We start from the raw sequence: 21,086 nt of genomic DNA on the forward strand, positions 1-21,086 counted from the left end.
AAATCAAGGCTGACTTGGTTTCAAGTTAATGATTCCCCAGCTATCTAGTTCTCACAATGAAATTAGATATGGAAATATCAGTGTAGTCACCAAGTTTTAGAGATCATGAGATAAGAGAAAAGTTCCTTAAGGAAACAGAATTTAAAAGTGACAGAGTACATCAGTAATGGAGAAAGTGTTACTTATATTCTCTCTGGCCATTTCGTCAACAGACCACTCAAGATGGACTCGACTGGTTGATATCAACTTAGTGCGGTGCCATGCTTTGAAGCTGGACTCCTTTGGTCAGTTTGTTGAATTGTTGCCCAGCCTGGAGTTTATTTCACTGGACCAGATGTTTCGTGAACCACCCAAAGTAAATAACGTTTGAGAGAGTTTTTGTTCATTTATTTTGATACTCAAGGAAGAAAACAACCTACATTATTTTTTTTCTTTCTAATATGCCTTTACAGTGTTATGATTGGACTTTTTACTGCCAGCCTCAGTGAAGGCATAAAGGTTATAATAATGCATGGCCTCTTGTTTTTGTAAATGAGTATTAAGGGGTTTGCAAAGAAGGGAAAGGAAAAAGTTAAGTGGAAAGCTGTTCTTGTTAGTCCTATAAACTGAAAGTAAGGTAAGAACAAAGGTAGAAATTTGAGCTAAGACAAATTATTACTTGGAGTAATTAGTTTGGAGATTAACTCTCTAATCAGGAATCCAAAATATAAATAAGGATTAGGAATTTATTTTGGAAATGTTTTCCTTTGCTGCTATCTTTTTCAGTCAGTTGTATATCCTGGGAAATCTGAGAGGTTGCCCAATTGTACAAAACGTTATTTTAAAACAGCTTAACATAAAATTTATACTCTCACCATATTAAAAACTTAAAGTGTCAACTAATCATGTTCTGTTTTGCTAGTTCTTAATTGGCTACATTCCTACTGTTGAAGCAGTGTGACAGAGTGGGGAAAGCTCAGGATTTGAGGTCAGATTACTGGGTTTCATATCCTAGCTGTCCCACTGACTTGTCATGTGCTGTTGAGCAGATTTCTTCCCAATGTGCATCTCATCATCTGTAACTCAAGAATAATAGCAGTTTTTCTTGCTTGAAGTGCTGTGAGCCTTAAGTGAAGTCCTGTATGCACATGTAAAAGCACTTCATGAATAAGGTGCTATATAAATAATAGAGATGAAAGGTGCTATAAATAGAGATGACTGAAGGGATATTAATTAATAAGCATGTGGTTCCATCTTGCCTTAGGGCTGTGCTCGAGTTGGTCTGAGTGCAGGCACAGGAATTGGGGTGTCCTCAGCCCTTGTGAGCAACCAGAACTCCAACAACGACAATGACAATAATGCCCAGAATAATGCCAACATCCACGACAATAATCACCATCAGCCAGATGACTCTGATGAGGAGAATGACTTCCGGCAAGATCTCCAGCCAGGAGAACAGCAGTTTGCAGCCGACGGTAACCCAGACCTTTTGTGAGCTCCAGATAGAAATGATTTTTTCCTTTTGGATTATATTTCTCTGATTCTGTTTCTGTTTCCCTTGGGCACTGAGGAGATAGTGGTAAAGGGGGTAGACGTCCGCTGCCCTCTGCCTTGTGTTCGAGCTGGGAATGTGTAGGATAGCACTAGCGTTGTTCTTACTCAAGCTGCGATCAGGCATGCAGGCTCAGGCCGTGAGGGCGTCGTGGGCTGAGTTCCGGGAATACTGACTTGGGGATTGGATTTAATCTTATAAAAAGCCGGCAAAGCCAGGAATTATTTAATTTAGGGTCCTCTTTGAAAAGTGACCATTTTATATTGAGAGTAAACTGAATAAAACTTATCGATCTGAAATTGTTCACTGCACTTATGATCTGGAAAATTATAAATAAAATCACACATTCCCATTCACTGATAGGCACTGATAAATGTAGTGAAGACTTTTTGGTGCAAATAAAACATTTGGAGTGATATTAAAATGTTAAAAAAGTACTTGGTACGTTTGTTAATAATCCTTGTCACACATTAGCCAAAAATGATACCGCAGCCTCTAGAGAGTAGGAAAAGAAACCTACGTACAGTTTGAGCTTGCCTGCCCAATACTTCCTGGTTTAGTCAGCAGTTACTACAAGACTAATTGCTTGTGATTGTAACGTCTTCCCTTAGCTGGCTCTCACTCCCTCCAAGCAAACAGCTTAGAAGGAGATAAGCAGTTGCCTGATAACAGCCATCCCTGGTAACACCTTCAGGAATGAACTTGGTGCTTTCTCTCAGCTGTGTGCTTCTGTCCTTGCTTTCATCATACAGTGATGGACTTTCTCCAAGTGATCCTTTCCTGTCTGTGATTTCGTCGCCTGCAGAAGAAGTGGACACTTCTTGTTAATGTTGATATAACGAAGCACGATTACGTGCTCTTCTTCCAGAGTGGGCGTAATAATCACAGGGCTGTTCTTTTCTCAGGGGTGCCACAGTTCGGCCAGCGTTGTGGTCATTGTAGAGCTCTCCTGTTTGACTTTGTGTTTATTTTTATTTAAGCATTGAATGAGATGGAAGACATGGTGCAAGAAGATGGAGAGGTGGTGGCTGAGAGTGGACATGAGACTCCAGCTCACAGTCAGGCAGTTATTCCTGTGGATGGTGACGAGGAACAAGCAGGTAATCATGTTACCTCCCGCATTCATGGTTCTGAAACCTAGGGCCTGACTCTAATGAAGGAGTTAAAACCCTAAATGACTCTTTCTTGTCATCACAGATAATGATGTGTTGTATTCTTTTACTTACTGAGGCCTGTATTACATTGATGTTCTCCTTGCTGTATGTATCGTACTAAAGTTTGGTTTTGATTTTTTATAACTGCAGCAGCAATTCCTCTGTCTGTATTAGCATACACCTGTGTATGTGTGTGTGTAGAGAAAGAAAGCACTTAGATTGTTGATGGAGAAATAAATGACCTGATTAAACATTCTGCTTGCCATCCCTTTGTTTTGGTGGAGAGGAAGAGCAGTGGAGAAGTTAACCTGGTTTAGTAAATAGACCAAGACCTAGTCTCTGCTGTTGGGTGACCTATGGTAGTCCAAGACCCTTAAAATTACCTAATACAATCCTGCATTTTCCGGGTGGCAAAACTTAATATTCTCTCAAAAGTTTGAATGATTTGTTCAGGACCACTCAGCCAAGGATCAAGGAGCAGAACTGAAATTAGAGCTCAAGTTATCTCCCTGCTAGTCTGTTGGAAGGATACCTTGTCTTTGAATTGAAGACACCTTTAACTACCCTGGTTTTAAGTGTCTTACAGATGCAGTCACTTACTCAACAAATACTTACTGAGTTCCCACTCTGTGCCAGGCATTGTACAGTGTTAACAGGAAAAAGACAGGCAAGGTTCCTTGGAGCTTACATTTTGTTGATGGAACAAACATCAGTCATTCTTCATAGAGAATTGGGTCATGCAAGCTAAAGGTTTACAGTGTGTACTGCCAAGCAGATAACACGTTTTACATAAGTATAAGTCAATAACCGGACTCTAACATGCACATGGCCTTTCAAGAAGGTATCTGAACTACATTCAGTGAGATAGACCTGTGCTCAGTTAAAGAATGCAGAGTTCTCACTGGTCCTGTAGATGTCTGAGGTCCTCGTTTCCTTTGCCTTCATTTGCACACTTGCAAAATTGGAAAAAAAGCCTATTATTTTGGTGATTATTATGACTGTTATTTTGATTATTTTTAGGATGATTTATGGGACTTTTTCAAATAGTGAAGGTCCTGAAGGGGATGCCACATGATCTTCTATTTTAATTTGCTTACTAATCATACTTAATGTTTATATGAAGTTTTAGAGTTAAAGTGCTTTCACAGTACTCACCCAAGTATGTACGTATTCCATTGAAACGAGTGATCAGGGAGACTGCATTCAGCCGAAGCATCTCTGAGCCTAGATCCCTGGAAACAGCATTTTGAGTGCGAGGCTTTCTTAAGGAAAAAAGTAACTGTTAGGTCTGTGCTTTTTGTTTTAGGACCCAGTGGTCTTCAGCGTGTAGTAAAACCAACCCCAATTACTGTTCATGATTCAGAGAGTGATGATGAGGAAGACAGTCTAGAACTCCAAGAAGTCTGGATTCCTAAGAATGGTGCTCGGCGTTACTCTGAACGTGAAGAAAAAAACGGAGAGCCAGTGCAGTCCAGGGAATTGTCAGGTGAGAGATCGTGTTGTCCTCTGACCTGTTAGAGTCATGAGAACTGACACACTTGGACTTTTTATAATAATGTGTCCCTATCACAGCGTGTGGTGCAGGTAACATCTTACAAAATGTGACAGGAGACAAGAAAGGCAACAGCCCAAGGGAGAGGGGAGTCTGGGTGGTGCTGTGGAGGGCAACTGCAGTACAATTTGGGGCTCAGGGAAGAGAAGACACGAGCATTGTGAATCCATAGCTTTAGGAAGTTGTGGCATCAGGGTCAGGGATTAGAAAGGGGCCTGCGCCTTGCGTAAGAGAAGGCCCCTGGTCATTTAGAGTAGTGAAGACAGATATTCCCCAGTGGCTAACCTGTCCAGCTGTGCTCAGTGAATGTCAGTGGCTATTCTGGGGCTTGAGGGAGCTCTTCCCATCCCGTGTCTCCCTTTAAATTTAGCCAACAGCCTTCTGCCCTTTGCCTCACCAAGAAACTGTAACTATATCTCTTCATACTTCCTCCTTGTCTTCCCTTCCTTTATGTTTCTCAGAACCAGATGCTTACCACTTTGAGCACAGGATGGGGTTTTTAAAAATTCTCCACTTATTTTTCCTTGGGTACCCTATTCCTTAATGTATTTGAATGTTCAGTAGTCATTTTACACTGAACCTGAAATACACACTTCTGTATATGGAAAACTCAGTTCTTTAGTGGAATAATTTACTAAGTGTTGACTAATTACTCAGTTCTTATTTTATTCTTCTAAAAAGTTCAGATATCTTTACATTGTGGTCAAAAGGAGCTTTTATGGAAAATAAAATTTAGGAAAAGTAATATGACCAGCTGACTAACCTAATGTTTCCTAGAAAGTTCAGTTTCTGAATTTAGAAACTAGATCTTCTGTCAGCCAGACAAAACCTTATTTGTTTAAGGATTCCTTTACACACTGGCTGAGCCTTACTGTGCCCCAGGTACTGTGTTAGGTGCATAGATGAGTAAGTTAGATGCATAGATGAGTAAGTCGTGGTCTCTCTCTAGGGAACCTCTAGCCTCACTGAAGAGTCAGGTCAGAAACGTGTGATAACGTTACAAGGGGATGCACTGCAGTGGTTTTGGGGTGGGGTTGCAGACGAGATCACAGAGGCCCAAGTCTGAAGGATTGGTAAGAACAGAGACCCCAAGGGAGTAAAGCAGGGCTGTGTGTAGTGAAAGAAAAGTTTGGGCTGGGGTGTAGAATGTGTGTAGAGGGGATGCGAATGGAAAGTTAGTTTGCAGTTAGGTCCTGGTGAGCCTTGAAGGCTGAGCTAATGAGTGTGAACGTGGGAAGCGCTAGGGAGCCATAGAGAATTTGAGCAGCTGAGTATGTGGTCACCATTATACCTTAGGAAAACTGGTGTACATTGTTTCCTGTTCCAGATTTACTCTTGCCTTTTGTCCAGAATTTGTACTGAAACCTTTTCTTTTCCTCGGGCCATTCTTCTTTTTCTATAAGCAGTAAGTGGAAAAGGCAAGACTCCACTTCGAAAGAGGTACAACTCCCATCAGATGGGCCAGTCGAAGCAGTTTCCCCTCGAGGAAAGCAGCTGTGAGAAAGGCTGTCAGGTCACCAGTGAGCAGATCAAAGCCGATATGAAAGCAGCTAGGGATATTCCTGAAAAGAAAAAAAACAAGGATGTTTATCCCAGCTGCAGCAGCACCACCGCCAGCACAGTGGGAAACTCCAGCTCACACAGCACTGCTTCTCAAAGCCCTGCCTTTGTAAGGACGGTGACCAGCGGCGGCTCTTCCGAGCCTAGCCCTCCAGAAGTGGATGTGTCCAGGCAGTGTGTCTGCTCCCCCGCTGGGTCAGAGGACTCTGAGGCCATGGAGGAGGGAGATGCAGAGAGTTCTGTCTGCCCCAGATGCTGCTGTCACAGGCCCCAGGAACCCCAAAGGAGAACTAGCAGGTGTTCTGATGAGGAACGTCCTTCAACCAGCCGAGCCTGTGTTGTGAATGGCCCGGATGGTACGAGATCCGCCTTTTCCTTTAGGACTCTGCCACAAGGGGGGTCTTCAGGCCCAGCACATGATGAGAGGACTAATGGGAGTGGCTCTGGGGCTACAGGTGAGGACAGGAGGGGGAGCTCCCAGCCTGAGAGCTGTGACGTGCAGTCTAATGAAGACTACCCTCGGAGGCCCCTAACAAGGGCCAGGAGCAGACTGTCCCATGTACCGCTGGTATCTGAGTCAGGTATGACAATGCTGCCAGGCTTAGCAACTGCAGGATAGGACTGGAGACGGGCATGAACTCATTCCATAAGCTTTCTTAGGTAAAGCCAGTTTGGCAGACTGAATTCTGTGTTGGGGTTCTGCGATCATACAGATTTGGAGCTAATTTTCAGCAGTGGTGGGGGCGGGGGGTATGGAAAATATCTGACCCAGGAAAACTCAGAAAGTTAAGTTTCTAAGAAAAATATAACTGTATATTGACCCTAACTACACTGCTGATTCTGATGTCATACGTCCCACTAGATAAACTCTGCTCTCATCCCACATTTAGGAAAGTCTTAACTGTTAGCGAAGTATTAAACCTTAGCTAAAAGATAAGGGCCTGAAATTGCTGGGGTTGGGGGAATATGTCATATGGGATCTCCCTCTATCTGTCTCTGCAGTACTTAGTAATTTTTTCTGAAGTCTAGTTTTGCGTCCAGTTAGGTTTGCCAGGAGATAAGCCGGTAAGTATCTAGCTTAGCTGAGAATTATTTTGGTGATGATATACTGAAAAAAAAAATTATGTGTCATTAATAATATAATGTGTATGCCAAGGCATTGGGTAGGGTGGGGATGAACACATTTCTTAATCATAATTCTATTTATATATCTGACCTTATTTTTAAGTCATCTCTTCTGCCTGTAAGTCATGTATACCTGTCAATGAATAATAATATATTTTAACTTTATCCAAGTCTCCCTCAATTTTAAAATCTTAAAATCAGACCCCAGAACAGAGTCCATACTTTTTATATGTTAATAGATGATTGAATCATGTGAAGTTAAACAAAAATAAGCTTTCATAAGATAAATATGAGAACTTAAGTATGTGCTAATTGTAGTAGCATAAACTTACGAGTTTTATTTAAAGATTTATGTTTTGCAAATACTAGTCCTGATGTATGATGAAATACTTTTTCTAGCTTGAATTTTAAATTTTTTATGATAATTTTTATACATAACCTAAAATTTACCATTTTTAAACATTTTGAAGTGTCCAGTTCAGTGGCTTTAAGTATTTTCTCAATGTTGTGCAACCATCACTACCATCCATCTGAACTTTTTCATCGTCCCAAACTGAAACTGTACCCATTAAACAGAAACTCCCCATTGTGACACCTTTTGTTGCAGTTTTTTTTCGTGTTTGTAAGGTCAGGTGTATGTGTTTACCTTTACGATTTTTTACCTTTGCTTCTCTGCTGTGGAAGGCCTTCCCTGCACCTGGTTCAGTTAATTGTTCATATCTTCTCATTCTTTTATTTATTTGTTTATTTGATTTTAATTCCTTATTTTAATCTGTGCTAATTAACTTGATTTTTTGTTTCAAATTGTCACCAAGTTGTCTCAATACTATTTATTGACATTCATTCTTATGTCATTATTTTAAAATGCTCTTTTACCATGTGCCTTAGCTGTATTTACATTTATCTCTGGGCATTCTATTCTGTTCCAGTGCCCTTTCCTCTTTCATTATTCTTTGTCAAATTGCCCTTGGCTAGTCACACATTTATCATTTATTTTTACAGTTGTATTTTATAATAACTTTGTCAAGCTCTAAAAACAAATCTTTTTTGTTTGGAATTCTATTACATTGATCAACTGGAAAGATTACTGTCGTTTTTGCAGCATTGAGTCTTCCTATTTAGACACTATTTTGTCTCCATTTTGTCTTATGTCTCTTGGTAAAGTTTTATGGTCGTTACTGTTTGGGGGATTTTGCTTCGTTTTGTTTTTGTTTTTAACATAGATCTTTCATATTAACCATAAGGGGCTGTGATTTCTTTTTTGCCTTGTGTTCTAGTATCCCCTTTTCTATTTCCTTCTGACTTGTTTCATGACTAGAACTTTTTCTTAGGTTAAACAGTTCCCTAGAATTCTTTTTTTTTAAATCTCATATAGTGCTTTTTACTTTTTTGAGTATATTACATCCGTTACCTTGTAATTTTACTTTTCAGTTTGAGAAGACTTCTAATGTATGTAGCCAATGGGTCTCTAGTAGGGAAATTATTTCCTAATATTTATTAAACGGTCCATATACTTTCAGTAACAACTTTTCTGGAGAGATGTCAAAATGCTGATTTTAATATTTTCCAGATCTCTTTTAGAAAGAAGAGTAAGTTATTTGGGTGGCTTTCAACTTGTTATTTTTAATCTAGCATGTTTTTAATACTATTCGCCATCCTGCTTTAAAAATTTTGAGGAGAAAAGTCCAAACTAATAAAGGAACAGACTTGATTGAGTGTTAGGGATTTTTTTTAAATCACTTTAAAGAAAACATTTGAGGTTTTTATTAGTTTTTAATTTATGGCCTTGTGTTAAAACCATGTTAGAAGCTAATACAGCTATTCGTCTTGTGAATTCCTTTTTGGGGAATAAACGCCTGTAAGTTCTTTTTATCCTCACTGTATAATACTTTATAAAACAAATATCACAAATATAACTAATTGGATTGTCAAAGAATAGCATTTAAGATTAATATGGTATGGTTCTCATAAATACTAACCTCCTTCCCTGACACCCAAGACTGGATTGGTCTGCTGTTCTGTGTTTCTGTAGCATCTTCTAATGTTAACCACACTATGTTGTAATTCCGTGTTTTGCTGTCTGTCTCTCTACTAGACTATGAGCTGCATGAGAGCAGGGACAGTGTCTGCTTGTTCGCCATTATAGTGCCAGCTTCTAGCACAATATCTTACTTGGTATGGGGCTCAGTAATTGTGAACTTTTAATTGTGAGTAAGTGGTAGGAACCATCATTTGAGGTATATTGATGCCGGCGGGTATATGAAATCACTAAGAATTGCCCCTAGAAAGATTAATTGTTCCTAAACAAGGAGGGAGGCAGAAGAAAATAACAAACAAGATGTTTTCCTTTTACATTGGGAAGTCCTTGGTTTTTAAGGTTATCTAAATGTAAAGTGTGACTTAGTTTTATAACTTTTCTTAGAAAACATAAGCCGCCAATTTGGGTACACTGGAGAGCAGGAAATTTAACTTTGAACCCCATATTCTGATGAATTAAGGGGAGAGAGCAATCCAGCAAAGGGAAAAGTTTGAAAATCGGATCATAAAGAGAATGCTAATAGAAGATTCTTATTTGAACTCTGTCATAAAGGAATGGAAACAGACCTGCTTTTTTTGTATGTTTGTTTTCATTTTTGTGGTATGGGGAGAGGGAATCAGGGCCTTTTTATTTGTAACGAGTATGTGCATTTTGTCTCTTACATGAAATGTGCTGCCTTTTGAAGATTCCTTGTCAATGAAAATACTAGATTCTGCACAAAGTTCCTTCAGGAATACTATGAAAGGAGGCCTTTAGTGGGTTACCTAGATCAATGGTTTTCATGCTTTTCCAGAACTCCAGGATTTTGCTTGGGTTCCAGGTCCTTGGAGGAAGATCGATGAGTAGAACTCTTGGGTTCTTTCTTAGTTTTCAACCGAAGCAGCTCTTTTCTGTTGTTTTGCATAGTAAGGTTTCACAAAGACTTCAAATAGTGGAGGAAAGTTTCTGGTGTGTAGAAAAGTACTTGGACTAGATCTTTAGCGTTCCCATTTAATCCCAAGCCTTTGGGAATTTGCAGTATTTGCATCTTGCTTCCCTCTTTCTTAGTAATCTTTCATGTTTGAAGTTAGAGAATTGCCAAGTGGGAAGAGCAGTATGACGGGATTTAATTCATGGCGATCTTATTTCATTCAGTAGAAGCTTTGCTACAGAATGATTATAAAAAATGAGGACAGTGACTTCTACTGTCTTGTCTTAGAATATATATGTGCTTAAGTTTTAGAGATGAATTTAGAACTTGTATTTAAAATCATATTTGCTTTTATAATCTGTGATGTTTCAGAACAATACTAAAAAATGAGTTAGCGCCTTACTGACTAGGGTTTGGCAGATAACAAGATTGCAGGTTTTCTAGCGTAGTGACTGGCACCAGATTGCCTGGTTCTGACTCCTGGTTCTACCACTTACACCTTTGGAAGCTATGTTACCTTCCCATGTGTCAGTCTCCTAACTTGTAAAATAAAGAGAATAATAAATTTATCTCAGAAGGGCCTTCAGAATGATTAAATTAGTTTAATACAAGTGAAACCTTTAGAAAAGTGCCTGATACACAGTAAGCGCTCAGTAAATATTTGCTGTTATTGTTATTCCACTATGTATTTCTGCTGCATTCCTTCCTTCATTCAATTCATTCAGTGAATGTTGAGTGCCATTCATTTCAATAAATGTTCATTTTAGCTCATTGCTGGTGGCTGACATTGATACAAAAATGAAATAAGACGGTATTGTTGCCTTCGAGGAGCTTTTAGTTTAAATGGAGAAACAGAACAAGTATACAGGGAATTAGAAAGCCATATACAATGTGTGGGAATCCAAGTGATTTGTTAGAGCAGGTGGCATTTGAGGTGGTCTTTTCAGGGATGTGTAGCATTTCAAAAAGTGAAGTTAGGAAAGGGGTTCTGGGCAGAAGGAGCTAGAATAATTAATGGCTTCCGAGGCTTTGGCAGTAGGAGATGACTAGGATGTGGTATGGAATAAAACTGAGGAGAGAGGGGGCTAACGCATAGCTCCAAATGCCAGGTATTGAAATGAATTCATTAAGCAGTCATTGATAATTTAAAGTTGTTTAGCAGGAAATTGGTGAGTTTCATCCATCAATAGTATTTAGGGTGGGTTGAGTGACTAGAGATTGGGATGTTAATTAGGTTGTTGGAAGGGCCCAGGGATAACAAGGGATATTATGTTTGATGTAGAGATACTTGAGGTATACTGGAGGGTGATCTTGTTGTGGAACAGTCATTGGGAAATAGGGGTCTCTCACATATTTGAGAGTTGCCTTGATGGAGTTCATACACATGGAATTGAGTGTGCTCTCTTGAAGGAAAGAAAGCAAGGTTAAAATTTGCATTTTTTTCTTGCTTTTTCTAGAGGTTGCCAAAACAAAGCCACGTCATGCCATGAAGCGGAAGCGGACGGCAGATAAATCCACTAGCACCAGTGATCCTGTGATTGAGGACGACCACGTGCAGGTGAAGGAAAAAACCCTTGTACCTTTCAGTCCAGCCAAGGTCCTGAATAACGTAAAGGAACTGAAATTCCCATCTTTCCATAGTTTCTTTGCCCTAAGGAGAAAAATATTGAACAGTGGTCTGTCATTTGTGCCAGTGAAGACATTTAAGCTTTAAAAAAAAAAAAAAAAAAAAAAGGTACAGAGATCTCTAACTTAAAAATTTGTGTCCTTGTAGGTCCTTGTATTAAAATCCAAAAACCTCGTTGGAGTCACTATGACCAACTGTGGAATCACAGATCTAGTGCTAAAAGACTGTCCCAAGATGATGTTCATCCATGGTATGTATTTAGGCCCATGGCATACAGGAGCATCGTGAACAAGGTGAAAGAACTAAGGGCTCACAAATGCTTCAGTAGCATGACTAGATTAGTTTTTTAAAGGAATCATTATGTTGGATTACTTAAAATTTTGTCCTCGTTCTGTGATTCCCAAATAATTACTCCATAGTATCTGCGAGGGACCATGCACAGAGACTTGGTTCATCTTTTAAAATAGAATCTTCTCCCGTTTCCTCCAATGATCATTACTCCCTGATCTGATAGGACAGAACAACAATATGTATGGGCTTTGGAGTCAGATAGACCTCATTTTGAATCCTGTCTCTGCCATGTGCTAACTGTGTGATATTCGATATGTTTTGTGTGTGAATGTTTTTGGGGATGAATGGTGACTGGGCCTTAAGTGCTTACCTGCTCTGGATTAGATTGACATGATTAATCGTAACTTCAATTCACGGCACATTATCATTAATCCAAGCCCCACTTTTCCCTTTTTCCATTTGTCTCTCATTGCCAATCCCATCGGCTCCCACCGTCTACACTCATGTGTTTAACATACATCCTTTCCAGTCCATCTTTCATGTATTTGTGTATGTACATATTTGTCTCTGAAAAATAGTAGGGTATTATTTTGTGTGAGCTTTGAAAGTTTGAGATATCTAGTACTGTATTTTCCCATGCGTAATGCGCACTTTTTGGCCCAAATTTGTAAGGGGAAAATAAGGATGCGTTATACTTGGGTAGTACTAATTCCGTATCTATTAATTATATACAAATGTTTTTAATTCTTTTATTTATGCTTATGAGTTAAAAGTACAATAATAAATAAATATTAAAATTCCTTTATAATACAAAAAACAAGTGCCTAAATATAAAAAAATAAAAATTTTAATTAAAATGAAAGATTTTTTCCCCTGAAAGTTGGGGCCAAAAACGTGGGTGTCTGTCCTCCAAAGATGATTCCAAATAGGCTGTACATTGCTCTATGATTTTGCATAAATTACTGGTAGAGCTTACCGTTGTCTTCATTTCGTAGCTACCAGGTGCAGGGTACTGAAACACTTAAAAGTAGAGAATGCGCCAATTGTAAACCGATTCGACTATGCACAGTGCAAGAAACTGAACATGGATCAGGTACTAGACCAGATACTACGGATGCCTCCTGAGAGAAACCGCATCATATACCTACGCCCAATGCAGCAGGTACCCAGCTCTGCCCCTTTCTGATGACACACGTGTTGCAGTGACACGTTTACTTAGTCTTCAGCCTTTTTGGACTTGACATTTATTCATCTGCTCAACCTATAGTGATGACCCTTTACCTTCTTTTAACCAAGATAGACTACTTTGCCAGTCTTCCTTAATGCTTCTCTGCTAGATTTTTGTGGGTATTTAGCAGGTTGTGTGATGAGGGCAATTGTTATTCAGCAAGTTTTCATACTTATGCAAAGTTGCCTATGGTTAAGAGCAAAGATTGGTTTCACACTGCCTGATTTAAATTCTGGTTCACTGACCTATAGCAGATGATTTAACTTCTGTGTCTTAGTTTCTTCATCTATAAAATTAGAAGAATAAAAACGTACAGTTATTGTGATGATTAAATTAATACATGTGAAGTGCTAGAACAGTTGCTGGTATATAGTAAGCGGTCATGATAGCTGCTATTATTATTATTTTCATTATTATTAAGAGTACACATTGCACCTATATGACTATAGATGTTAGCTGAGCCTGTTCTGGTAATCATTTCACAATATTTGTCAACCAAACCAACATACCATATGCCTTAAATTTATATATGGTGTATGTCAATGATTTCTCAAACAACAAAATAAAAAGTAAACATTATATGTAAGGCTCTGCTTAATTGCAAAAGAAGTTTAAAGGAAATATTAAACCTTTGTAGTCAGTTGGCACCTGGCCCCAAAAGAGTCATTTCAACAGATTGTTTGTTGAGTGGCTCTGATGTGCTGGGGCTGAAGAGTACACAGCACAACGTCCTTCCCTTGAGAAGTTTGTCTTTCAGAGAAGGAGGTAGATGTGAATGCCACTAAGATGGTAGAGTGGGATTTCATAAATAGAGCTAGGCAGAGGGCATTCCGTGAAAAGAGAGCAACGTGAACAATGGCTGCAAAGAGGCAAGGGGCTGGAATAGGCAGCAGTCTAGTTTGAACGGGATATGGTACTAGCAGCCACAGGTCTGTAATGCAGTCACCATCTGAATCTAGGAAAGACGTGCTTGGAAGCAGACTCCTGGGCTCTGTGACTTGATTCCGACTCTCCGATTTAGTGGGCATTTATATAACAGTGAAATGTCAGTCTCTCAGCTTGCTAGACAGAAGAGTTTGCTGAACTTCACTTCCAATGCGGCAAGCTGTGTTCAGGGCGGAATGTGACTATTTGATTTTCAAATCAGCCAGTGATTTTAAAACGTAGGTCCCCGGCGAAGATTATTCAAGCTCTCAGAGAGAGATTTCTGAGGCATTCTCTTCGTTGGCCCAAACCCGTCTCCATGATGTTTCCTACAGGTGGACACACTAACACTTGAGCAGAAGCTGTTCAGCGGGCCCTACCCCTATCACATCTGCATTATCCATGAATTCAGTAACCCTCCCAACGTCCGGAACAAGGTGCGCATTCGCAGCTGGATGGATACCATAGCAAACATCAATCAGTAAGTAAGGCCACGCCAGCCATTTCCTGTTGCAAGGACTCCCAGAAAAAATCCTAATTAGTCTTTATTTTAAATGTTTTCACTGGGCTTTTCAGGCACTGAAACATACGAAATACAACGTAAGTGAAAATCTTGAGGGAATGAGGACTTAAAACTAAAAATGTGTTTTTTGTAACTTTTTATTTTCAGACATAAGAAAAATTCCAAGATAAGGTTGTACACGTACATTTGACTTCATTCCTCTACCCTTAGGGAATGGAAAAGAGGTGAATTAAAGACCTTAAAACTGCAATGCTATACATCATCAGGAAATTGGGCTTTTTATGCATTTGTTATGTAAACATTATATTAAGCACCTTGTACACACGAGACATTTGATTAAAGAGGGGCTTTCTTTCTTTACCTGATAGGATTTTGAAGGTAGTGAAGAAAGTAATTTTGACCTGCTCGATATGTACTCGCTAGTTTGAGTATACCCTTCTTCCATTAGGTACTTAATGTTTAGTTTGAGATGCTCATCAGAATCTAGGCCTGACACAGTTTTGACAGTTCCTTTCTATTGCACACCCCAACATTTTTTCCAGTTTTATAATTTTTATTTATTTTTTCTTGTTGCTACCAGAGAGCTCATTAAGTATGAATTCTTCCCTGAAGCCAAACGAAGTGAAGATGACTTAAAGAAGTACCCCAAGTACCCCTGGGGAAGAGAAATCTATACTTTAGAAGGTGAGCATTTACAGATAGTTGGAAAGCTAAGTAGCTGTGACTAACTAAATGGAGAGACATGTCTTAGGGAAGATAGGAATTGGAGCCTTACAGTTCTTCAAAATAGTGGATATATTGAATATCTGTGGGTAGCAGGAACCAGGTAAATCCTATTCTCCCTACGTATGTCTTTACCATCCCTAAAATAATCAGAAGCAGTGTTAAAACACAAAAAGTAGAAGAAAATTGAAACTTGCTACAGTTTGAGAATTGGAGGTGACTTGAGGGCACCTGTTTCAGCCTTTTTGTTTTATACATACAGAGGGTGCCACAAAAATGTGTACACATTTTAAGAAAGGAAAAAAAACTATTAAAATTGTAATAATACATACCTATAACCAAAGATAAGTACAAGTCACGTTTGACTTCTGCAATAACAAGAGGTGCTCAAAGTTACCAATTTTAATGTTTTTTTTCCTTTCTTACAATGTGTATACATTTTTTTTTTTTGGCACCCTCTGCATATATACATAGAGAGAAACTGAGGCTTAATGAAAGCAGAGGCCCCATCCTCTGTGTGACTGAGATCATGTGACTGAGCAGCGGCAGAGTTAGAATTGGAACGTGCATTCCTGGTGCAGAGCGTTTTCAGCCATGAGGAACAAAAGCACATTTTGATCCAAAATACCGCCTCTTTGGCCCTGTCATTACTTCCACACCAGGAGCTCTGTTATCCTGTCTTCCTTTTTCAGGTGTTGTGGATGGTGCTCCATATTCCATGATTTCTGACTTCCCTTGGTTGAGATCACTACGGGCAGCAGAACCCAATAGCTTCGCCAGATACGATTTTGAAGATGATGAAGAAAGTAATTATAACCTGACTTTATTTATATTCTCTAGTTTGAGTATATTCTACTGTGTTAGATATTTATATTTTGTTTGAGAGTTAGAAGCAGTGCAGCTTTTAATTCACTTCCTATATAAATGTGTTTATTTGCTTTTCGTTATTGTTTGGTTCTCCCCTACAAAGAACAGCTCTACACTTGTACAGTAATCAGTTGACTTACCAGGGACATATGGAGGTTGGTGGGAAGGAATCCTGTAGACAGATTTTCCTACCTAGACTTTTTTATTACCTAAACGTTTATAATTTTGTTACTCCTTATTTTCAGCCATATTGTTTCAGATTGGTTCCAATTATGCTAATTATTATTTTGCTACTTATAAGCAGTTTTTAGCATACATATTGCAACTTATGATTTAGGTGTAGATATTTGGGGGAAACTTGAAAGAAATTTTAAATATAGTTCATCTAAGTGTTAGCACAGTTGAATATCCATTTGTAGGATGTTTGTTAAAAAATGTTTTATGAGGGCCTTCCAGTCAAGATAGTAGGTAGGTAAATGCTGTGCTAGCATCCTTCTACGACCACATGAAAATTACAACTAAACTACGGGACAGCCATCATTGAGAATCACCTGAAGTCTAGCAACTAAAGACATACAGAAGAAGCCACCTCGAGACTGATAGGAGGGGCTGAGACATGAAATGGGCTGGTCTCATGCCTACATGTAGTGGTTAAAAATCAGGAGGGATATCTCGGCTGCAGTACCCTCTGCAGGAGCAAGGGGTCCCAGCCCCACACTGAGCTCTCTAACCCAGGGTTCCAATGCTGGGGAGAGAAGTCCCCACAACTTCTGGCTGTGAAAACCAACAGAGATTGTGGCTGAGTGAGCCGGAGAGCAGCTGTACTCCCAGGCGCTCCTCTTAAAGGGGCTGCACATGGACTCTGCTCGCTGACCAACTCACTCACTCTGAGCTCCAGCATTGGGACAGCAGCTGGAAGCCGCCAGGGACATATGGGGGAGGAACTAAATTGCCTGGCTTCAAGGCAAGGGCAAGGCAAGGGCAGCTTACTCCCAGACAAATGCTGACAGAAGCCATCGTTGCTTTTTGGAGCCCTCCCATCACCCAGCCTGTTTGTGCAGGAGGGTGCCATAGCTGAGTCTCCATCAGCTTAGCAAACACCATATGCCCTGCCCTGGTGATTCCTGGACACCTTGCTCCACCCAACTTGTGGGCCTACTCAAGCCACTTCCACTGGCTTTTCCATACAAAAGACCTGTCTTGGTTCATGCTGCAGACATTCCTAAAATCTCTCAAAGGTTCACAAACCCCCAACAAGTAGCATCTGGCCTCAGCATGTCCTATACCTCTGGCTGCGCAGCCCCAAGCCTGTCACTAGCAACAACTGGCCTCAGTTTGCAAGTTAACCTCTCCCAGGCACCTCCTGCAACATCTGCAGAACACTTTGTAGCTCATACCAAGTGGCCCTGGAAGACACAGGCAGCGGCTGACCTTGGCCTGTACCAGAGCCCCTCCCAGAAGGCCCTAGAAAATATATTGGCACAAAATATTAGCCCTACCTAATACATGGAAACAAACACAGGGAGGCAACCAAAATGGGGAGATAAAGAAACACGTCCCAAATGAAGGAAAAGAACAAAACTCCAGAAAAAGAACTGAGCAAAATGGAGACAAGCAATCTGCCAGTCACCAAGTTCTAAACACTGGTTATAAGGATGTTCAGTGATCTCAAGGAGAACTTCAACAAAGAGATAGGAAACATAAAAATGAGGATAGAAAACATGAAAAAGAACCAGTCAGAAATGAAGAATACAATAACAAAGAATACATTAGAGGGAATCGACAGCAGATTGGATGAAGCAGAGCATCGAATCAGTGATTTGGAAGATAAGGTAGCAGAAAATACCCAATCAGAACAGAAAAAATAAATCAACAAAATGAGAATTAAGGGACCTCTGGGACAACATCAAGTGTACTAACATTTGCATTATGTGGTTAACAGAAGGAGAACAGAATGAGCAAGAAATTCAAAACTTACTTGCAATAATGACTGAAAACATCTCTAACCTGGTGAAGGAAATAGACATGCAAGTCCAGGAAGAACAAAGTCCCAAACAAGATGAACTCAAAGAGGCCCACGCCAAGACGCAATTATAATTAGAATGGCAAGTTTAAAGGCAACGAGAGAATATAAAAGCAGCAAGAGAAAAGCAGTTACCTACAGGGAGTTCCTGTAAGATTATTAGCTGATTTCTCAACAGAAACTTCACAGGCCAGAAGGGATTGGCACAAAATATTCAGAGTGATGAAAAGCAAGGACCTACAACTAAGATTACTGAGTAAAGCTGTCATTTATAATCAAAGGACAGACAAAGAGTTTCCCAGGCAAGAAAAAGCTAGAGTTCCTCACCACCAAACCAGTATTGCAAGGAATGTTAGGGGGACTTTTTTTAAGAAAAAGAAATAAAGATAAAAAATAGAAAAAATGGCAATAACTACATATCTGGCAACAATTACTTTAAATGTAAATGGATTAAATGTTCCAATCAAGACATAGGAGGGCTGAATGTATAAGAAAACGAGAGCCTTACATATGCTGCCTACAAGAGACTCACTTTAGGTCGAGAGATGCACAGACTGAAAGTAAAGAGATGGAAAAAGATATTTCATAAAAATGGAAACAGAAAAAAACAAAACTGGGGTAGCAATGCATATACCAGACAAAATAAACTTTAAAACAAAAGCTCTTACAGGAGAGAAAGGACCCAGTAATCCCACTTCGGGGTATTTATCCACAGAAACCCAAAACACTAAGTCTAATCGACATGGGCATCTGTATGTTCATTTCAGCATTATTTACAACAGCCAAGATACGGAAACAACCTAAGTGTTTATCAATGGGTGAATCTATAAAGATGTGGTAAAGGAATGAAGTCTTGCCTTCTGTGGCAACATATAGACATAGAGGGTATTGTACTGGCTGAAATAAGTCAGAGGGGAACGAATACCATATGATTTCACTTATATGTGAAGTCTAAAAAACAAAATAATCAAACACAACAAACTCATAGATACAGAGAACATTTGATGGTTGCCAGATGGGAGCGGGGGTTGGAGGAATGGATGGAAAAGGGGAAAAGATTGTGAATCAAAAATTGGTAGTTACAAAACAGTCATGGGCATATAAAGTAAAGCTGAGGGAATTTGGTCAATAATATTGTAATCACTGTGTTGTATACCAGAAACTGATATAACATTGAATGTCAACTGTAATTGAAAAACAAAAAATTGTTAAAAATATATTTTGTGGGGAAATGGATTTCAGAAACTGCATGTACATGTATATGACGTAACCTCTCTGGTGCAGTTTCACCTTGGGCCCCTAACCATGTATGCTCTTAGGCATCAAACATGGTGTATAATCTGATGGGGACCCATTCCGTGAGCTATACACATATCAGTGGCGTTGCATTATAGTCTATAGGCATGTCATATGGGCCTAATCAAGTGTCCTTCCAAATAGTTCTGATAATCACGCGTGTTTCCCCTTTTCTTTCTAATTTCCAAGGCACCATCTATGCTCCTCGAAGGAAAGGGCAGCTGTCTGCAGACATCTGTATGGAAACAATAGGAGAAGAAATTTCAGAGATGCGTCAAATGAAGAAGGGTGTGTTTCAGCGAGTGGTGGCAGTTTTTATCCACTATTGTGATGTCAATGGGGAGCCAGTGGAAGATGACTACATTTGACCGGTCCCTCCTACGTCCCCGCTCTTCTGGCAGAAAGCTGCGGGGGCCGTCCGGCTGCCGGCAAGCACCATATGGACTCGGGCCGTGGCGTTGGAGGCCCTGGCTCAGTTTGGAATATAGGAAATATATAAGGAACATTGAAGTTGTATACAAAGATTTGTACATAGAGGAGATATACAGACACTTCCTAAGTACCAACTTTATATCATATGTTTATACAGTTTAATTTAAAAATTCATTGTAATGAAGGCAGATAATTGGAAAGAGTTCATTTTTCCTGACTTAGTTCATAAAGTGTCACTTTTTGGCTGAGCCTCCATTTACTATATTCTTAATGATCACTGTCATCCCCTTAAATCTGTGCCTTTTTCTTCTCGAGCAAAGCAGTTTGAGTAAATCTGTTGAAGAGTCTTTGTGTCTTGTGTGCTTTTTTGTTACTATTAAAACACAGACTAAACCCTATAGTCAGAAGTGGCTATATGTTTCTGTACAAAATTGTGTTGTTTTTTTTTCTTTTGGTATTATAGTTGCCATACTTCTTAACATCAAATAAAAAGACTCATGAGTTAAAAAAAACTGAGTTTGAGGGGGAAATGCAAAAGTTTCCAAAGCATTTCTAGTTATTTATTTCCACATTCAATTGTGTATATGCTTTATCTTGAATATAAAAATAAAAGTTTATTAAAAACTTTTTTTTGCCTTGGACCTGAATCCCTCTTTTTAAAGAACAGTAGCAAATACGCAGAAAAAGAATGTGTAGAGTTGCATCTAAATAAGATTCCAGTACAATCCACTTTCTGATCTCTCTTTTTAAGTTCTCTGGCTGCAAGATGTTCAACTCAGAACTGTACACGACAGAACACTGGGAACAGCAGAGCTTCCCAGGATATCTGGTCATCAGGAAGTGGCCTCTCCTTTCTCAAAGAGAAACTGCCCAGCTAGGGCAGTGATCTCTACAGTATTGAGTGTCAGATCAAGAGCAAACAAAAGCCTTAGAGCAGCAGCAGCTGCGGTTCAGGGTCAGATTTGCCATTTGCTAGCTGAGTGACTTCAACAAATTGCTTAAACTGAAGGTCTGGGGGAAAAAATACAAACTTTTCAAATACAGTAATGTACCCTTTAACGACCTTTCAGTCAACAAGGGGCCACATAAACAATGGTCTCATTATAATGGAGCTTAGTTAACGTCATAGCCATCTGGGAAAGTCTTAGCTTATACTGTAGGGTAAGCTCTGACAGTTTTTTGAGTCCCCCCCCCTCCCTTTTCATAATGGAAGCGTCTGATTTAAGCTTTGCAGAGAGGCATCATCTGAAAGATGGCTGTCTCAAACACATTGCCAGTCACA

At 39.6% G+C, this 21,086-nt stretch overlaps 1 protein-coding gene across 5 annotated transcripts in view; it reads left to right on the top strand.

Moving 5' to 3' along the window:
- The window catches only part of FBXO38 (F-box protein 38), a 46,505-nt gene extending 26,061 nt beyond the window's left edge, over positions 1-20,444 (top strand). For 2 of the 5 annotated variants that reach the window (XM_081036007.1, XM_081036006.1), the window contains exons 11-21: positions 213-355; positions 1,244-1,454; positions 2,512-2,631; positions 3,992-4,171; positions 11,328-11,428; positions 11,645-11,747; positions 12,784-12,950; positions 14,276-14,421; positions 15,044-15,147; positions 15,879-15,992; positions 19,562-20,432. In XM_081036007.1, coding sequence (XP_080892133.1) covers positions 213-355; positions 1,244-1,454; positions 2,512-2,631; positions 3,992-4,171; positions 11,328-11,428; positions 11,645-11,747; positions 12,784-12,950; positions 14,276-14,421; positions 15,044-15,147; positions 15,879-15,992; positions 19,562-19,740 — 1,568 coding nt within the window. In that variant the 3' untranslated portion in view covers positions 19,741-20,432. Of the gene's footprint in view, positions 1-212; positions 356-1,243; positions 1,455-2,511; positions 2,632-3,991; positions 4,172-5,643; positions 6,379-11,327; positions 11,429-11,644; positions 11,748-12,783; positions 12,951-14,275; positions 14,422-15,043; positions 15,148-15,878; positions 15,993-19,561 lie in introns of all 5 variants that reach the window. The other 3 variants (XM_081036004.1, XM_081036005.1, XM_081036003.1) reach the window with 3 other exon arrangements.
- The last annotated feature ends 642 nt before the right edge of the window (positions 20,445-21,086 follow it).

This window comes from Rhinolophus hipposideros, assembly GCF_964194185.1.
Source record: "Rhinolophus hipposideros genome assembly, chromosome: 23".
NCBI classification, from domain to species: Eukaryota; Metazoa; Chordata; class Mammalia; order Chiroptera; family Rhinolophidae; genus Rhinolophus; species Rhinolophus hipposideros.